The sequence below is a fragment of the Marmota monax genome, unplaced genomic scaffold (genome assembly GCF_021218885.2).
Source record: "Marmota monax isolate L192 unplaced genomic scaffold, Marmota_monax_Labrador192_F-V1.1 WCK01_AAM20220418_F8-fsc00051, whole genome shotgun sequence".
Lineage (NCBI taxonomy): Eukaryota > Metazoa > Chordata > Mammalia > Rodentia > Sciuridae > Marmota > Marmota monax.
The window spans coordinates 1,017,471-1,038,314 of record NW_026695202.1 but is presented as its reverse complement, the minus strand read 5'-3'; the positions used below and the strand labels follow the sequence as shown (position 1 = coordinate 1,038,314).

Sequence of the window (20,844 nt, the reverse complement as noted above, 5' to 3'; positions counted from 1 at the left end):
GGTTTACTCTAATTAGAAGTATCAAGCTTTTCACCTTTACTATTAATTTTTTTTTTTTGGTCTAAGATTTTGGCTAATTAATGAGGGAGAAAGAAAGAGTAAACACTATAATAAGGAAGCAGGCTTACCTCAGGAGAGAGAAATGCCTAAGGGGTTTCAGAGGCCTTGAGCTTGAGGAAGGCATTTTTAGTACCATATCCCCCCAACTCAGGCTTTTTTTAATTATTTATTTTTTTTTTTTTTGCAATTCTTTTTTTTTTTCAGCTGTGGTATTTAATTTAATCTTTTTTTTATTGGTTGTTCAAAACATTACAAAGCTCTTGACATATTTCATACATTAGATTCAAGTTGGTTATGAACTCCCAATTTTACCCCAAATACAGATTGCAGAATCACATCGGTTACACATCCACATTTTTACATAACTGTTTTATTCTGCTACCTTTCCTATCCTCTACTATCCCCCCTCCCCTCCCCTCCCATCTTCTCTCTCTACCCCATCTACTGTAATTCATTTCTCTCCTTGTTTATTTTCCCATTCCCCTCACAACCTCTTATATGTAATTTTGTATAACAGTGAGGGTCTCCCTCCATTACCATGCAATTTCCCTTTTCTCTCCCTTTCCCTCCCACCTCATGTATCTGTTTAATGTTAATCTTTTCTTCCTGCTCTTCCTCCCTGCTCTGTTCTTAGTTGCTCTCATTATATCAAAGAAGACATTTGGTATTTGTTTTTTAGGGATTGGCTAGCTTCACTAAGCATAATCTGCTCTAGTGCCATCCATTTCCCTGCAAATTCCATGATTTTGTCATTTTTTAGTGCTGCGTAATTTTTTTTTTCCAATTCTGATGATTGAACTTAGGACACTCTACCACAGAACCACATCCCCAGCCCTTTTTATTTTTTATCAAGATAAGGTCTCACTTAGTCAATGAGGCTGGACTCTAACTTGTCATCCTCCTGCCTCAGCCTCCTGAATTACTAGATTTATAGGTGTATGCTACTGCTCTCAGCTTAATACCACATTCTGACAAGGATCTCAAATGGTGTAAGCATTCATAAGGGGGTGGGCATTCCTGGACAATTAGTATTTTTAGACCTATGTATAGTTTGCTCAAATTTTTCATAATACAGAACAGTATCCCAAATTTTCTTTTCTTTTTTCTAGCCCAAGTTCACAAATGATTTTTATTTAATTAGTTGGTTAGACCATGAGATATTGACACTCTAATCAGACTCTGGCCCTTAATTGTGGTTCTGTAGCCATGTTGAATGCCTAATTCTGACCATCTTTCATTAAATACTCCTAAGGACATTGTGTGAGAGAATCATAATACACCTATTTAAACACATTGTCACTGATGGACAATTAATTCAGAAATGAATGTTCTGTTATTTAAATCACTAAACAACTTTATATAAAATCAGTTACTAAGAATTCTTTGTAGTTTTATTGCTGTGTTTAGTAATGTAACAGTGGTCCACTTTCTGCTTTGAGAATAGCCCTTGCCATTCTGCCACTGCAACTTATTTTTAAAAGGGTATATTTCTCTCTCTTCCTTTCTTCCTCCTGTTGCCTAGTCTCTCCGCTTCTCTAATCTCACGGGAAACAGGATTACCTTTCTTCCCCATCCAAGACAGAGTTATCTGTCCTTGAGCACACCCACCACTGGAACAAAGTAATTGAGACTTGGGGATGGCACCAGAAGATCTCAAAAAAAAAAAAAAAAAAAAAATGACTGTCTCCCAAATTAACAAGTGAATTACAACTTGGACTGAGAACATGGGGAATATAGCCTTTGAATCACCTCTTTAAAAACCCCCTGTTCCCCTTGATAGGCAGAATCATAGGTTCTGGGACAGGAGTACCCTGTGTTTCTCTTTTGCTAGCAGAGCAATAAAAAAAACTTTTTTGTTTTCTTTTTCTCAAACCAAAACCCTGTCCTCCTCTATTGGTTTGGCATCAGGGACAAGGACCAAGCTTTCAGTGACCAGTAATGTTTTCAAAAACTAAACAGGAGACCTAACTTATAACACTTAATTTGAGTAGCAAATTCCATAATGATTTCCATAAATATTCTTTTTGAAGTTTTTATTTCTAGAAAGTATAATAAAATTTAGAAAATTCTAATATTCAATTCATGTTTTAGTAAACAAATGTCATTTGCGCAAAATGAGGTATATATTTATGATGGAGTGCTATCATTAATTAGTGCATCAAAGCAAATCTTTATATTTTAGATATTGTTTTTGCATTATAAGGGGGAAGAAAATGGGTCTTTCACAATCTTGAATACTGTTAAATCAACAAATACTTGAGCATTTGTAAATTTAAAGAAAATCCAATCAAAATACTCTATGTACGTTTTTTTGATCATTAAGACCTGATATTTATCATGTTACAATATATTGGTAGGAAGTAAATTAATCACATGGAAAGAATTTATGCAGCTTTATTTGGAATTGTCTCATAATAACAGATTCCTAACTTTTTGAAATAATTTTTCTTAAAGTTTTTTCTTCATAGTTCCTTATCCCTAAAAGGTACAGACATCTTTCTAAAATGTATTTATTTTATGGAATAAAGAATAGTAATTGCCTTACCAATTTGCTGGGGTTCTGATCATGACCAGTATGTGTTAATTTTTTAATTGCAGTATTAGGGATTAAACCTGGGTACACTGTACACTGAGCTACATCCCAGCCCTTTTTATGTATTTACTTATTCACTTATTGAGATAGTGTCTTGCTAAGTTGCTGAAGCTGACCTCAAACTTGCAGTCCTCCTGCCTCAGCCTTCATAGTTGCTGGGATTACAGGTGTGTACCACTGGGCCATCTTCATTTTCATCCATTTTTTCACGTAAGTTGTTCCTTCACCTTAAAGAAATATGATGGCAGTCAGTCAGAAAGTATTTCTACTACAAATTCATCTTTTGAGATAATCCTTGAAAAGGCAATAGTTTATTTTTAGCTTTCATTATGTATAGTACTAGTCAATATTTGTGAGCCTTTTATTGACCTATATATTGAAGTTCAACCCTTGATAGCAACAGTATCAGAGTATAACATTTTCTAGATTCATACAAGTCTTTAGAGATAAAACTTCACTTTTGTTAGGGAGCTATATTCATGTTATAATGATGAAGAGATTTGTTTAAATTGATATTTTATGCCTTCCTTGAAAGTTTACAGATGGAGAAAGATTACGTATGTGCTTTCTTTTGTGTTATGATTTTTTTAGGAAACAGTTATCTATCTGAAAAAATTGTCCTAAATATAATACCCTACAAAAGTATTTCATTAAATGCAGCCTATTTTAAAAATAGCACTATTGAAAGTCAAAAGGCAAAGATATGGTTGAGTGCATTTCACTAAATTAAAGTAAAAGGAACGTGATTGAAGAACATCCTGCCTTTTCCTAGCCAATAGCATCTTTTCAAATTCCTGCTCTTTCCTTCTTCCTGAAAAATAAAAAACATTTTGTCCACCTATCAATTCAGTACATCTTTTTATTGTTGTTCTAGGTAGAAAAAGAAACTTCATATTTTCCCTCTTTCCTAACTGAATTGTTGTGATTCAAACTCATAAAATGAGAGGAAAAGCTAAAATACAAAGAACATTTTTTTATTTTAAAAAACACAAAGTCATTTATATCTGTTAAACTTAATAGTAACTTTCCTTTCTTCTAATGTAAAACTTCATGAAAATTTCAACCTGGTTTATAAAGAGACTTAGTAGCTTGGCTTTCATTAACCCAGCAACAAATATATATAAATATTGGCAGGGATTTAAACCTCCAGACAGTTTTTGTGATATAAGAAACTAGTATTTAACCATTAGTGCTGCCATCATAATTTCATTAGTGTGGCTTCTTTATACACTTTCTCCAGTGACGCAAATACAGACGTGATTTTTTGGAACATCAGACTTATGGCTGCCTTCTCTCTTCTTCATTACTTATGTTGGACAAACTGCCATTATCACTTGCCAAAAAAAATCCCACAGTTCAGTAGACTTTAGTTTTGAGGTCTCTCATGTCCTCCTTAGACCACCAGTAGCTTTGTCTCTTGGTGATTAGAAATTGGACACTTATTTTTGATGTTTAACAAACCAGACTTTGTTACTTGACGTCTAAGGAAGAATATAGAAAAACAACCAATTTTCTAAGCAACATCACTGGAAACATTACAGCAAATCCCTTTGGAATGCATCCTTTGGAACCCAGGCCAAATTATTCTTTTTTATCATGTTTTGTGAGATTTGTACAAAAGTGTGATAATATGTCTTTCATAGGATAAAATATTAGAAGTCATATGTATTTTCCTTTACCTATATAGAAATGATGAAGACTTCCTGAATTTTGGGTTTATCTATACTCTTGTACTGTAACCAGTTCCAAGAAGCTAAGATTAGAATATGGATATCCTTTTACTATGACCAATTCCATGAAACTAATGTTAAGATAAATCTAATTCTACTAATGTTAAACTATGTTAAGATAATTCTAATTCTACTAATTTCACTAACATCACTATTCTCCATTACTCTCTTTCTGCCACTATCTCCCCTCTCCTCCACCCCATACATACTTTCTTTGCTGTATTTCAGGAATTTCTTTTTCAACCTCATTTCTTTTCCCTTCTGTTTTCTCAGCTTTGTAACTTATTTGTCTAACCTTTCCAATGATGTCCTGTGGATTATTCTAATTATAATAAGTAAATCACAAAATTGGGTTTATAGAAAGCCCGTATACCATCAAACCATAATTAATAGAAGCTGAGAGAGCTTTTTTTTTAAAGAAGTATGACATTACCTCCATTTTTTTCCCCTTTTATCTCCTTAGTATTTTAGTGTTTTTTCTTTTTATGAAATGTTCCAAGATTCTAACTTTCCCTGGTATCCTAAATAGTTGGATAACATTTAATTATCTAGTTAAATTCTTTGTCATTTAAGGAGTTAGCTTTCTCCTCTATTATTAAACTTAAATTAAGTTTGTTATTAAGTAAATTTTGTTTTAAATCTAAAGTTAAGTCTTGGTTCTAGGTGATATATTTAAAAATTGGTGCTTGTTTAATATCTTGCTTATTTTATTCCGAATGTAAAGAGTTTATTCACATTGCATACTGCTAAGCAAAGTAGGCTTTTTCTTTTCTAATCTTCCATTTATCCTTAAAACTTTGTTACTGAAGGTCCAGAGTTTTATCTTCTATCTTCTTTGTCTTCCAAACATAATTCACTTTTCAGAATATCATAAAGTTGTCTTGTGGAACAAGAGTACTTTTAGGGGTATGGTTTTGAAGAGGATTTGATGTTGATGCTATTTAAATTCTATCCAGTACTTAGAATGCATTTAAGCATCCATTGTTATTTGAATCTTAATAGGTTAAATTTTACTAATTCATAATATAAAACACAGTAGCTATGAAGATAAATATATAAATGGTTCTTCAGATGGCTGCCTTGCCTTTGCTCTCCCCCTCATGAGAAGATATCTTCTGAGTGACTTGTAATCTTGAAAGAAAGCCTTTGTTTGCCAGCCTCATTTAACCTCACAAACTTTAAGAGAGCACAGGGACTTTTCTTCCTCCTCAGCCCAAATCAACAATTATGGTTCTTCTTATAAATGCCTTTTCTGGACAGTTTAAAGGTAAATAAGAAATTTTTGAAATAAAATTTTCTGATTTAAAACCCAAGGATCATCATTAATGATAATCTGACCTGATTTAGGAAGATCTATAACATTTCTATAAGAAATATCTGGGGACTAAAATCAATCAACTTGTTATGTGCTTATACAAATATGCCACAATGAAACCCACTACTGTGTAATTACACATTAATAATTTTTTTGAAAACAAGAAATATATTTGTATTGAATTCATAATATAGTTGGCTTCCATGTTTCTGCATGTGCTTGTCTGGACTTAAGTCAGATTTTATTTGGAAATGTAAAATTTGCATTTTGGACAAGAGGAGTAACTGTGAGGATATTTACTTGTTCTTTAAAAATATTTTAGACAAGCTTATTATGTATGACAAATAAAAATTAGTGTATTTCTAAGTTTTTGTGTTTTTCATTTGAAGCAAACTACTAACCTATCTTCAGGATAATAACTTAAAGATCACCTCAGTGATTCTTTATTTGGTCCTCCAGTAATCTGGCTTGCCCTGAATCTCACATTGCCCATTATGCAGGTCTCTATTATCATTGTGCTGCCACATGATGTTTTAAACATTGAAGTGTAGGTTGGGATATCAGAATTCTACCACTAACCACAGAAAATTCACTGCTAACCACCTTGTAGGATCCCAGAGGCCAGAAAACACATCAGGGACTTTTAGAAAAGAAAGCAAAGGAACCTTAGCTGGGCTAGTGCCCAGAAACTTTAGGCACCAGCTCTGAGAAATTGGGTTAAAGCATCAAAGTTCCCAAGGAGCCTCTTCTGTACCTTAAGTTCCAAACTGAACGGCACAGCTGGCTTGTGCATGGGAAGACAGAAGGGAAGAGTTTGCAATGGCAATAGAGCAGTGATTGAGCTTTTTCCCATTGGACCCAACTCAACCTCCTCCTTCTGCCATATGGGATAAAGACACATAAGGACAAGATCCCCTTCAGTGATCCACCCTACTTCTTGAAGTGATATAATCAAGGCCGTTAATTTTATACATCAGGTTAGTTTCTTTATCTTTGGGAATGGTGTGAAGAGGGGGAGTTAACGGAGGTTTGATTGTGACTGTTTCCCTTAGAGTTTAATCAGGTGAGCTGTAAATAAGTGTGTTTATTCATCAAATCAGATTCCTTTTCCAGTAAACTTGTGTTTATTTCTGTTGTATCCTTTTCTTACTGTTTTGATATTCTTAACCTGAATGATGAAATTCACATTTTCTGAATATTTTTGCAACTTAATACACGTATACAACTGTTATTGCTTTGTGTTTGTACTGGTGTTTGGAATATGTATAATGAAGTACCCAGGGGGTCCTTGAATTCTATTTAACCTATGTTCCTAAGGTGTCCAAATGGAATTGGATCATTTTCTTATTAGAACAATATTAGTATGACTATATTTAAAAAACATTTTGAAATCTTTATTTTTACTTGAAAAGACATTTATTCCTATATTTAAGTAAGTATTCATTGTATCACTTCAGTTGGTTTTAATCATTTGACCTATCAGTGTTTCTTTCTGTTGGCTACATAAGTGCGGGAATATTATCTCTGCTTTCTATACAGCAGAATTAGTAATGAATAAGCTTACATGTGTACTTTGTTACAAATTATTCAAGTGCACAGACTAACAAAAGCAAATAGGACTATTTTAAATAATGATGCATCTAAAGATCTTATTTTAGATGGCATGTGGAAGCACAATGAAGGAGGCACGGAGACATTTTTAATGACTGGATTATTATGTTTTGTTTAGGGTGTTCCGGTGATGGCAATAAGAAACAAAATGATATCAGAAGGACTGGATCCAGATCTTCTTGAGTAAGTGGTTCTTCTAATACACTGCCAAGACACTGTATTTGTCAATTATAATAGAAATATTTTAAGCTCTCTATTTTTTTCATATATGATGTTTTTCAGTTGAGAAGACCAACTTCCTTCCTTCCTTTTCTGCCATATTAAAAAGAAAGAAAATATTCTCTGCTACTAATACCAGCCTTTTCATGTTTTAGAAGCAGTTTCAATAGACTAACCATGAATCTAGGTATCCAAAAGAGTCAACATTTGATGACAGTTATTTATTTTTTTTCTCTCCCTCCTTCCTTTTTTTGGGGGGGACATGGATGTGGGAGTTATTATCTACCAGCTCTTCATTTAAGACTTCTATGTGTAGGAAATTTATTCTACTTTTGACCTAGGTTAAGCCAGATTAAGAAATAAGTAGAGCAAAAAGTTACCCTAGGTTTACATTAATGGTTATTATGAAACTAGATACCGATTTGTATGAGTTTCATAAAATATTTTTTTGAGAAATGCTAAAAAAATCATGTCTCGGAACTTTGATAATTCATTCCTTCCAAGAAAACTGGCTATATAATTTATCCTTGATAAAATACATTTTAATGGATTTTTCAAAATTATTCTGTTTTGTAAGCATCTAGATACTTGTAAAGAGTCTTTTGCAGTTTGGGGTTTTAGTTCAGCCCAGTGCTACTCAGGCTTTCCTATAGTACTTATCAGTATACTTAGAAATTTTTCTTGGTATTCAGCCCATCAAGAAAATGTGTGCATTTTGGAGGTGAAACACCATAAAAATCTTTTTCTCATATTTTGTTTTTCAGAATATGTAATTTAAGGTCTACAAAACCAGATTTCTAACATGTATCTATATTTGGTGTATTTCCAAGTAGCAAATGGTTCAAGTACCATGGCATGGCTTGGTAATTTGAACTAAAGCATCTCTGGGATATTTGGCATTTGTTCTTGAAATTGTTTAAACAGAAACTGTTTCTATTTAAAAGCAGATGGGTTGTAACATGTATTTGCTTATGAATTTGGCTTTAATCCATTTGGTACTTCAGAAATCTATAAATTAAAAATATATTTACCATTGATTGTGACCTCTTCTTTGCTTCTGGAAATATAGAGCAAACAATTTGTAATATCAGAGAGCTAAAATAAGCTTTAAAATGATGATTTAAAATTATTTTCTCAGGAGAAAATGTATTAAATGGAAAACCAGTACCTCACAAGCATCAGCATATGAAGGATAGCCAGTCCCTTTACGGGCTGCTGGTTTTATTTCATCCCCTGCCCAAGCTAAAGCTACTTCATAGCCCTTTAGTTCAACCAGCTATTCACATTAACAACTTGAAAATCACCGTAGCTCTTTCTCTCTTTCTTACTCTCTATCAATCACTATGATTTTTCTCATTTTTAGTATCTCTTACATCTGACCACAACTCCATACCCAGAGTTGCTCAGACTCATCATTTCTCACCCGAATTATTATAGCAGCTCCTGATTTGTTTTCCTGTTCTCTTTTAAGCTGTCCACAAAGGCTGAGTGGATCTGTTCATACTTTGTTCTTGCTGCAGATGGCCTGTGACTCTCCACTGCCCTCTAACTAACATTGCTACAAATACTTTCACCATCAAGTCACAGATTCTTTCTCTAGCTATATCTCTTGCTACTCTTCCACCCATGCCTATCTCATGCACCTATCACAAACTACTTGCAGTCATCTGCATGTATCATTTTCCTATTCCCTTTTGGTATCTTTAAATGTTTTCTTTCTTCTCCGTGGCCTGTCTAATTTGTTATCCTTTAAGAGTCCACTAGGTATCTCTACCTTAAGAAGTCCATAGGTGACTACCAGGAGGAGGATCCCAACCCACCCTTATATTTTACTTTGCAAGTCTGAGGGTATGTAATTGTCTATAAATGTTAAGAAACATCAGTTGTGAGATAGTGCCAAGTTTTAGGGTAGAATTCCAGTAACAGTTAACATTGTCTTACAGAAAAGCAGCTTCTCAACCACAGCCTAACTTGTGACCATTACCTCAGAAGTACATGCCATTGGTCACCAGGGGCACTGGTTGGAGTGGGAGTGATTCACTATAACCTATCACCACTACTGGCAAATCAGTTCCAACTACATTTAGCTAGATATGATAAGTGGAATCAGCCACCTTGTTAACAGAGGAATTTTGGTGCTTTTGGCATCATGTTTACATAAAAGTTAGGGAGCGGTGATGAAAGAGAAGAAAATGTGCCATCTGAGAAGAGAGTACACTTTTATTTAGAATCTTAGGTACATAATAAGCCTCATCCAAGAACTTTCAGTAAAGATTGTTCTGTTTTCTTTTAAATTATAAAATACACTTTCTATTTTATGAGCTTTAGGTAGTAAGACAAACTCATAACTGTTAGAAGAAATAGCCTACGTCTGTCTGTACTGAGCAAAGAGGAAAACTGAGGTTGATAAAGAAATAAATAGTGACCAGTAAATACATTGCTTTGGATTTGTATATATAAAAAATTGGAAGCTAAAAGAATACACTAATTAAGGGGCTGGGGATGTGGCTCAAGCGGTAGCGCGCTCTCCTGGCATGCGTGCGTCCCGGGTTCGATCCTCAGCACCACATACAAAGATGTTGTGTCTGCCGAAAACTAAAAATAAATATTGAAATTCTCTTAAAAAAAAAAAAAAGAATACACTAATTAAGCTAAATATTTGCATGATAAAGAGGAAGAAAGCCTGGCAGTTTTTCTAGAAAAGTGTGACTATCAAAGAGTTTTAGAAAGTCTTTAAGGCTGAAGAAAATAACTTATAATTATTAAATAAGTATTGTTGGTTTGATACTTTTGATTGGTTGTTTAATTATTGTTTAATATCCAATGAAATGTTGTTATTGAAAATAATGATAGTTCTTCTTTAACTAAGAATTAGTACTTACTATTCGGCTTATAAAAATTAGTTTCAGTGCCATTGAATTGAAAGATATGTGAAAAATACCCTTGTCACCATCATACTCAGAAGAGTTTAAAGGGAAAGAAAATGGAAAATTTTAATTGGTCTTTGTCCAAAGGTTAATCTGCTTCAGTCTTGCATTCAGAAATACAGAATGGATAAATCATGCTTTAAAAATTCTTTCAATCAATGCCCAGATTTTCTTAAAAAAAAAAAAAAACCATTTCTCCCCTATCCTGTTCTGTGTCCCAGAACATTTGTGTCTCAGAGCTAAAGTTACTATTATGACTCTAGGATAAATAGACTAGCCACTGATCTGCTCCATCAGCAAGAAATGGAATTCATGCTATTTAAAGCTCAGGCTAAGGCAGGCTTTGGAGATGGTCTCTTGCTGAGGTTTAGGTTCTTTCCTGACACTCTATGGCTGTATAACCTGGAATTGATTACCTAACCTCTTTGATTGCCTAACCTCTTTCCTTATCAACAAACTGGAAAATAGAAGCATTCACCCCCTAGTAGAATTGTTCAAACTAAGATCAATAATGTTGTAAGCACTTAGCACAAGTTTGGATAAGCAGTAAATGTTCAATAAATGTTAGCTGTGATTTGTGAATGGTTTAATGGAGAACTTTGTAGCAAGTTCTAAACAATGGATTCACCAGGCATTTGAATCACAACTTGTTTATAATCCTGCAGTTGCTTTGTTTTCAACAAAGACATATTTCACATACACAGAGTATTATCTTTTAAAATTATAGTCTATTTTCTCAAACTGAAAATCTGTATTTTCAACTTTTTAGAAAAGAACAGACTTCTGAAATTGAAATTCAACTGGTCACACACAATCTTGGTGGGAGGGTGCAGTGTGCAGCATATTGATTTGGCTAAAGAAAGTATATAATTGAGTTCAAGTTGCTCTGCAGGCTTTGAACAGAACCAGCTCAGTTGGCATTTATCCTGGAGATATCTATTCAAAAGACATTTATACTGTCTTCCCAGATGGTGGAATGACTACTTTTATGGTTGCCAAAAATAAAAGTAACTACCTCAGCCTGCTTATCACTGAGTCAGGAGGGGATTTATTGGAGTTAAACAAAAGGATATTGAAAAGCATGATTTTTTTTTTAAGGCCTATCTGGCATATCTAGCAGATTGTCCTGCTCTCTAAGGGAATTCCTTATCTACCAATATTCTTTGTCTGCCTCCTGCTATAAAGTCACCAAATGGACTTAAGTTTGAACTGGATGAGAATAGAACAGATCTCAATTCCACAACTGGACAATTCTAAAAATAAGGTTTTTACTGGTTTCATGTATTTTTGTTTATGTTGAACTGCATTTTCTGTTCAATATAATTGCCAGCCCTCAACAATTGACTGGCATATACTAGCCAAAAAACATAAGACATTTGTTTTTAAAATCAATGTCCAAAAGTTATTATTTGTCTACTGGTTGGAAACTTTGATCATAAGAGAGAGATAATAGCAAAGAGGAGTTGTTGAAAAGCATTCTGGGTCTGTTGGTAACTAGCAGACGAGGAAGTAAAACTAGCTCCAGGAAGTAAAAGATCCCAAGATCAACAGCAAAAACCCATCTTACCTGGAAGACCTGGCTCTTTTTCTCCTTGATATTTGGCATTTATTTGTCTCCCTAGATGTAGAAGCCTGCTTACCAAAACAAAGAACAGAATATATGTGTCTTGGAACATTCAGAAAGGAACAGTGTCTTTGAGTAAATGTAATGCTGAAGCAAATCTCCCTCCCTATTAGGGAGACTAGCTATTATCAAAGTCAAAACTGTTAAATTTTTGACAACCCTAGAGGTTTTTATATGGTAAATACAATTTAAGTTTAAGAATCTTAGTGTTTTGCTCTTCCCTTAAGACTACCTGTTGCCATTGCATAGAGCTCTGACATAGCACAGTGTCATATGAAATTATAACTTTATGTATGAACTGAAAACACATGGACAAATTATTTGAATGGTAATTACCACATCCTTTCCCTACCATCTCCTGCTCAGCAGTAGTTTTACTAACACGGTTTTTGGTACTTAATCTGCTTTAAATTCAACTCTTTTTTTTAAGTACATTTATTTTATTTATTTATTTTTATGTGGTGCTGAGGATCAAACCCAGCACCTTGCTGAGCCACAACCCCAGCCCAAATTCAATTCTTTTAAATTTAACAAAATGAAAAATATTTTTAAACTCTTCATCTGCATAAATAAAGACTGTTGTTTGGTTTTGTGTCCTTAAAAGTGACTGTCTTTAAACACAAATATAAATCTTCCTTCAGTGAAAAAAATTTATTCAACAATATTTGTGTTTGAGGACTCCCTTCACTTTCAGGATTTCAGAAACCAACTTAAACAAAAAGGGAAGTTATTGGCTCATAGCTAAAAAGTCTATGTGTAGAACAGGATGTAGGGCCTCAGAGTCATCAGGGCTGACTAGCTGGAATCTTCTGTTTCCCCTAATCATACCAGCTTTACTTCGTTGGTGTAATAAGACACGACTCTCCAATCACGGAGCCTTATCTCTGAAACCAGGAAATAGAACCCTCAGCAAGGCTTTAATATTTCTAGTCACTTTTCCATAACACAGTATCTCATTTCTAGAGAATCATTGCAATTGGCCCTGCATGAGTTACGTGTCCTCTTGTTTTGAATCCCTTGTCCTCCAAAGAAAGATGCCTGTGATTGGTCAGGCCTGGATTGTATGACTGAAGCAAGAAAGTGGGTAGGGAAAGGGTGAGGGCAGCAGGAATTAGGGAGAAGAATGAGTGTCAAAATTAGCATGTGCACAGTGTTATTTGCTAAAATGTACTGATTTGTATATACTTAGTCCTTCCTTCTATCTCCTTTCCTTCCTAAATTTTGGCTCCCCCCCCCCTTTTTTTTTTTTCTGGTACTGGGTATTGAATCCAGGAGCACTCAACCACTAAGCCACATCCCCTTCCCTTTTTTGTATTTTATTTAAAGACAAGGTCTCACTGAGTTACTTAGGGCCTCACTAAGTTGCTGAGGCTCGCTTTGAACTTGCAATCCTCCTGCTTCAGCCTCCTGAGCCACTGGGATTATAGGCATGCCCCATTATGCCCAGCTTGGCTCATTTTTAATTAAGGTCAACCTAGTAATTTCTTTGAAAATACTTAATTTTTAAAAGATAATTTAGACTTAGTAATGAGTTTAAACATAAGCTTTTTAAAATTTTTGGTTTTATTAAAAACTTATTGATAATCCTGATGCTTTAGATTATATAAAAATACACTTGTTCAAATGTTAACACCAAGGCAGTGTTTTTATGTAATTTTAAAGATGGAGAATTTTTTAAAATATCCAGGATGCATCATGAATGTACTTGTGACTTTATATATTTTTCTCTATATTGCTGATACACTCTTCTTTAGTATTCATTTATATATTTAAAATAGTAAGAAACTATTATAAAGTTCTCATTTCTAGATTTCAGTAGTGAAATGTGTTTCCTTTGGGTTTGGATTAATAATTGTTGAATTTTAGGCTAGTAGTTTAAAGTAGTAATCTTTTCAAACTGGTCTTAAAACTTCTCCACGAACAACAAGATGAAAGATACATATTGCATAGAATCAAGTTAAGAATACAACAGTTCATAATATAAAGAGCTAAATTTCTGTTTCCCCTGAAAATATGGATATCTAGGCTAAAACCGATGGCATTGCTGTGAGTTTTATTCACATTGTCTAAGACTTTGTAACTTATAAAATGTTTTCCTGTGTAACGCCTCATTTGATTTTGTGGTTTCTTGAAGTTTTTCTCTTTTTTGTACCCTAAGAGAAGTAGTGTACACTTTGTGTTCTTCTAGTGATTCCAAGTCAAAATAGCATTGTATTTATTTTTAAATGAATGAGGGCAGATAGTAAGTAACAAGTGTTGGTGAGGATATGAAGACACTGGAATCCTCACTCACTGTTCATGGGACTATAAAATAATGCAGCTGCTATTAACACTACTAAATGTACTTAACAATGAAATACTGATAGGTCCTACAACATTTGTGAACTTTGAAGATATTATGCTTGGTGAAAGAAGCCACATTCAAAGACCAAAAACAGTATAGTGATTTCTCAAAAAATTAAAACCAGAATTACTATATCTTCTAGCAATTCTACTTCTAGGTAAAGATCAAAAGCAAGATCTCTGGATAAAGATCACAAGTAAGTTCTCATAGAAATACCTATGCACCCATGTTCATAGCAGAATTATTCACAGTCGCCAAAAGGTGGAAGTGTCCACTGACAGATGAGTAGATGAACAAATTGGCATACACATGATGATGAAATATTTAGCCTTGAAGGAAATTCTGACACGTGTTAAAATAAGGATGAACCTTTAGGACACAATGCTAAATAAAATAAGCCAGTCAAAAAGAACAATATTGGGCTGGGGTTGTGGCTCAGTGGTAGAGTGCTTGCGTAGCATGCACGAGGCACTGGGTTTGATCCTCAGCACCACATAAATGTAAAATAAAGATATTGTGTCAAAGTTGCTCAACAAGTAAGTCGCAAGACTGGGATTTGAACACAAGACAGTCTGACCCAAAAGTGAGTCTGTGTTCTTAACTCTAGTATGCAGTACAGTATCAAATGTATCTGTAAATGATTACACACACAATAAATTTAAAATTTTACTCCCTTGTACTTTTACCTTTAAATAGCATCTGTTTTAAGGAGTTACATATATTATTTTATTCATTTGAGTTGTCATAGATACTAATATAATCTTGATGCAGTTTTGAAGTAATTCCCTCTAGTATTTTTTCCTCTAACATAGTGGAGATGAAAGAAATCAACCACATAATAAAGACTGATTTACGTGGAAAAGTGTGCCCAATACTCATGCCCACTGCTAATAAAGTTGTTTGTTGCTTTTGTGAAGAGTGATGGAGATAATGGTCCTGTGTTAGTATTTTAGCAGATGGAGCATCAGTCAAAACCTGGAAATGTTTTATCAGTTTTAAAAGTGTTACTGTATTTGGTATATGTGGTTGCCTTACAGGTATAACCTAAAATTTTTCAGTAGAGTTTATATTTGAAGGTAGAGAACAGTGCCATTTCCTTCTGTTAATTAGCATGCCAAACATATCAATTTATGTAAGCCATTATTTTTGATAACTAAAAGTTAACTGGTAGACAATATGTTTCCTTATTTTACTACTATTAGTTTCTATTTATTGAGTGTCCTAAGTCTTTAGTAAGAATTAAGGAGCCTGAGGCAGAAATAGTCTGGTGATTTTCATTATTAAGGCATAGTAGTTATATTATTCTTCCTTTTCATCTTAATTTTCCCAAAAGAATACTGCTCTTGCTTAATTTACTTTCTTGATAAGAATGAAAAGAACAATAGTGCTACTGCATTGATTAAATGATTTGTTGGCACAAACACTAGTGGGGTGTATCTAAATGACTGCTTTAATAGCAATAATAAAGTTTCACTTTGGTTTCTTATAGCACACCCCTACAAAGTTAGTTTAACCATTCTGTCTGCCCAGGGACTCTGTGAAATGGTATTTTTTACCCACTAACACTTTTTATGTTCATTCTCTAGAGTTACAACTTGTAAGTGAAAATATCCAACAAATATTAAGAACCTCATTTGACCAGGCACTTTTCTTCCCCATAAAATTTCCATACTGCCTACCTTTCTTCATGGCCTTTCTTGAACTCTCTTCTAAGTTTCTCCCTGCAACTTTCCTGAACATGAAGACTTTCCTTTCCTCTCCACTTCTAGCTTTCCTTTCTCTGTGCCTCATGTACACTTGAGGTGGCAGGGATTTAGCATTGGTCATGACAGCTTCTACAGATCACATCTCTGTCTATAGTTGGGTCTCCATGGTAATGAGAAGCAGAAACTGCTGAAGTAGCACACTATGTAAGGGCTGGCAAGAGAAAATAGAGCCGTGGCCTTACAGGAATAGCACTTAATCCCCATGGAGCGCAGAAGCCAGAGAGAATCATGCTGTTATAGTGCAGGAGGCTCCCTCATTTAAGGACACAGAGTTGGCAGATTTATTAGCCTCCGTAGACTAAGATGAACCTAATTTACAGTTTGTAAGTGCTTCTCTTCAATTGGAAAAAACCTTTAAAAATTGTTTTCCTTCTTCTCTTTCAGAAGGCCAGATGCTCCAGTGCCTGATGGTGAAAGTGAAAGGACTGTAGAAGAAAGTTCAGATAGCGAGTCTTCTTTCAGTGACTAAGCTGAATTTTGATAAAAATTACATATACATGTGTAAGGGTACGTTTACATTCTATGAGAGAGTCTGACTCTCTTCATCATAGAAAACATCAAATAGCCACATATTTACCACCAAGCTTTTTCATGTTAAAAAAAAAAAAATAAAGCATTTATAACCTGCAAGTATGTCTTGTTACCAAAATAAGGGTTCTGAAATCAAAAATAGAATGACCTAAATTGCAACTAGTGTTTTAAAATGAAGGTAAGCTATTCCAGGAATGCAGTGAGCATTATAGAATGAAGTTAATGTGAATATTTTAGCATGGAAAGTTATATACATTTTTATTCTAAAAATTGTTAAAGAAATTTCTGATAGAAGATAATATTGGAATGAAATTGTGACAACTTGAAACTTATATGTCATATCTATTATGGATCTGGAACTTATTGATAGTATTTATTAGTATGCACATTACCCCTTGGCCAATAGTTCATATGAGTATGAAAGTGAGATGTTTTTATTTATTTTCAAGTAGAAATATTGAAGGTAGTTATAATGTGGTTCAGAGTAAGCAAGCATCATTGTCATCAGCTTCTTTATTGCCTAAACCGGAAAACTTCATTTGCACAAAATGAAAATGCTCTCACCTCGCCTTGCAAAAAAATTCTTCATAAACAAATATTTTTTTGGTTAATATCTAGAAAATCCCAAAAATACTTAGATGAAGAGACTTAAATGCATTTGGTTAGTGGTTCTCAACCTAGTTTAGGGCACCTGAAAGTAGAGTCAGAGAAGAGATTTGGATGTCTGTAGGTCATTTGTGAGGTGATCTCAGGAAGCATAAATAAGAGAACATGGAGAAGAAGGAAAAAACCAATATGAAGATGTATTGTATTATCAAGGTTACTATTTTGGTCTTGAGTGCTCTAAGACCTCCTAAGAAGCTTATAGACTGCTTCCCAATATTGTCCACCTGATAGAACTGCAGACATTTAGTTAGCAGTTTTCATTACCCATTATAGTTGAGAGTTGCTGCCAGGGGCATTAACTTCCCCTACACTTCTGGGCTGTGCTGTTTTTTTGGGGGGGGAAACAGTATCTCCCAATATTGAAGCAGGACTTGGAATAGCAAGCAGATCAAGATGCTCATGCTTACATTGGCATTTCACTGACAAGAAGGACAAACCTGAGCTTACTTAGAACTATCCAGGGAAACTATGGCTGCTACTAGAAGCAGAAAAGAAATAATGTGGAGCAAAAGAGGTGTTTGCTGCTGTCCACTTTTTGACCGTTCCATGTTAAGTCTACTCTGTCACCGAGACTTCTAGATGATGGCCAGCTATAGCCTTCCTAAAAGACTACACAGGAAGATTAGCTGCAGTCCTTGTTGCTGCACCTCAATCCAGACCAAAACTAATATCATCATCTCCTTCCTTCACCACCCACTTTAGATTTCTCTTGGTCTGTGCCAGAAACTCTGCTGGACAAAGTTGGTTGCCTGGTAAAGAGACCTAAAGAGTTGAGTTCTTCTTGTCCCAGAGAATGGTTACTTTGGCCAATAAGGTCTCCTTTATCCAACCTTACATTCTGTCTCTCTGATCCAGTAAACTCAAAGATCTATTCTCACATGTTATCTAGCTTACTAGCAGTACTTAACCAGCCAGTTCCTGAAATCCTTTCAGTACGGAACCTATTTCTTCCCAGCTCAATAAATATATTTTCCCTCTCAGATGAAACCCGATATCATTTAATCTTCTTGAAATAATGCCAGAGAGTAGAGTTGGGTCTTAGGGATGAGAGTTCTCTTATAAGTCACCAGCTTCAGGTAACACTCTGAGTGGTCTCCAGGTAAGGGGAGGCTCCTTTCCTTGATTGTGAAAGAAAGAGCTCTTTGGATGGTGTAGTGGGCTTAGAGGAAACCAGGGATTCAGGCCTCTGAAGCCCAGATTTTCTCATCCCATATCTCAGTCACACCCCTTTGCTATCAGGGCCCTGGCTTAGCAAAGTAAACTTGTTGAGGTTGTACCTCTCCTCTCCTTTACCATTTTTACACTCTGGGTCTGATTTTCCTGGACAGGAGGCCTTTTGGCTTCCACAATATGCTCAAGGTTGATGATTGGCCAATCTGGGCCTGTCAATTTCTCTTCTCAAAATATCCAAGGCAGTTAACAAATGCTAGTGAGTTCCATAATCCTTTGCCCCCATGCTGTTCTAGTGACAGAACTACCAGTTACTCCATTACTTCTCACCCTATTCCACCATAGATGAGATTCACAGGAATTATGATGCACACGGGGGGCAATTACCATCCTTCTTAACCTAGAAATAGGAGTAAATGATCTAGTCCAGAATTCCATCCTAATGGATTTTCTTTCCAGAGTCACTTCTCATACCTAAAGCATACTCTGAGATAGATACTTGAAGTAACCCCAGGAAATAGAAATGAGAGCAACCAGAATGAAAGAGGGAAGAAAATCCAATACAAGGATATATTACTGAGATAGTCATTGTGGGTACTTGAGATCTGATTTCAGTACTAGCACTCCTTACAAATGAGTATAATGCTTCCCAGAATTGCCCATCTGAAGACTGGAGGGTGGAGCATTTGTGCACTAGCCTGGGACTGTTACTAGGGGGTATTACGCCTTACACTTGTGGGATCTCCTTGCTCATAGGCCTTGGGGTCTTCTGTGGCATTAAAAAGGACACTGAATTGGAGACTGAAGAATGAGGCTTTCACTTGAGATGGGTTGCTCCACCAAAAGATGAAACCCAAAAGATTGAGTACGACTCTCTATTACATTTGTGGTTGAACTCCAGGAGAGACCCAGGGATGTATTTCAGGGTATCACCAGAAGCCGCAGATATAGACAGTCTTCCTCCAAAATATTAGATTGACCCAAGCTTCTGTTTATTTAAAATATATAGTTTCTTCTTGGATATAAAGACAAATTGGATGATAAGCCACACACAGGATTTCCAGAACTTCTTCATTAAAAATTTTAGTTTTTAAAATCTTCCAAAAAATGAGCAGAGGATAAACAATAACTAAATCTATATCTTTATATTCTGTTATAATAGAATTTTTAAATGTTTCCTATTACACATATCCCATAGAGTTTTTCTGTGAAACTTTTATATCTAAACTAGAGCCTGGCTCTTGATTGTGTCCATGTGCTCTTAAAGAGTGTCCAGACAATATAATGGCCAGTAAAATGCTTTTTTTCTGATCATGTATGTTCTTCACAAAAACAATCTTGATATCTAGGGTTCATGAAGAACTTACATTCCAACAGTTTATTTATTGATTTATCTGTTAGAAAAGCATGATGGATTTACTTAATGAAATGGAATTAATACTCTGAGGTATATGGAGCAGACTGCTTCCAAGAGAGGATATGGCCTGTGTATTCTACATTGTGGGCTTTTATGTCCTGCTGGGGATTCTCCCACTCTGAATTGTTTATCTGAGGCGGTTACTACACTTTCCTGCGTGGTTTAGTGTGCTTGCACACTGATTTTGTCATGTTAGAAATTTTTGCAACATAGACTGTACCCATTTTCTCCACAATGGCAGGGAGCTGTCTGACCAACCTCAAGAAGACAGTTCTTTGGCCAATTGGGTGTTGCCTGGAACAGCCTGAATTTCCTTTCTCTACCCGTTTTGCTCATGTCTGCCTAACTACCTGTTCTAACATTCCTCCATCAAGGACTTGGAAATTCCCACAAGTTAATCCTGTATTTTAATAGCTGTTGCAACAATGCCAAGTTGTCTTTCAAAAAATTAACTTTTAAATTTTTTGTTGGTAAGATTAATAAGTGAAAGGACTGATAATAAAGCAAATGTCACACTGACTTGGTTAAAAATCTTAAGACATTTATTGTCCTTTGAAACTTGAAGTATAAAGATTTTATTTGTGATTCCATTTCATCTTTCCCCAAACAATATTACTTTAGATGGGCAGATATCAAATACTTCTAAAAAATCACTTTATAGTAGCTACAAATTATTTACTAGACAATTGTGTATACTTATCTTCAAATTGATATAAAACTCTTCAGAATTAGTTGAGATTAAAAACTTAATTTTGAAATAATTTCTAAGAATTGGAATAAAAGTATATTTAAGTCTAGAAGAAATCTTAGCAAATATCTAGTCTGAATAACTTGAGGCCCTGGAGAGTTTGAATAATTCTCCCAAGAAAGG

At 34.8% G+C, this 20,844-nt stretch overlaps 1 protein-coding gene across 2 annotated transcripts in view; it reads left to right on the top strand.

The window, feature by feature from the left end:
• The window catches only part of Washc3 (WASH complex subunit 3), a 42,145-nt gene extending 25,326 nt beyond the window's left edge, over window positions 1-16,819 (top strand). For both annotated transcript variants that reach the window (XM_046429432.2, XM_046429431.2), the window contains exons 6-7: window positions 7,428-7,492; window positions 16,574-16,819. In XM_046429432.2, coding sequence (XP_046285388.1) covers window positions 7,428-7,492; window positions 16,574-16,658 — 150 coding nt within the window. In that variant the 3' untranslated portion in view covers window positions 16,659-16,819. The remainder of the gene's footprint in view (window positions 1-7,427; window positions 7,493-16,573) is intronic.
• The last annotated feature ends 4,025 nt before the right edge of the window (window positions 16,820-20,844 follow it).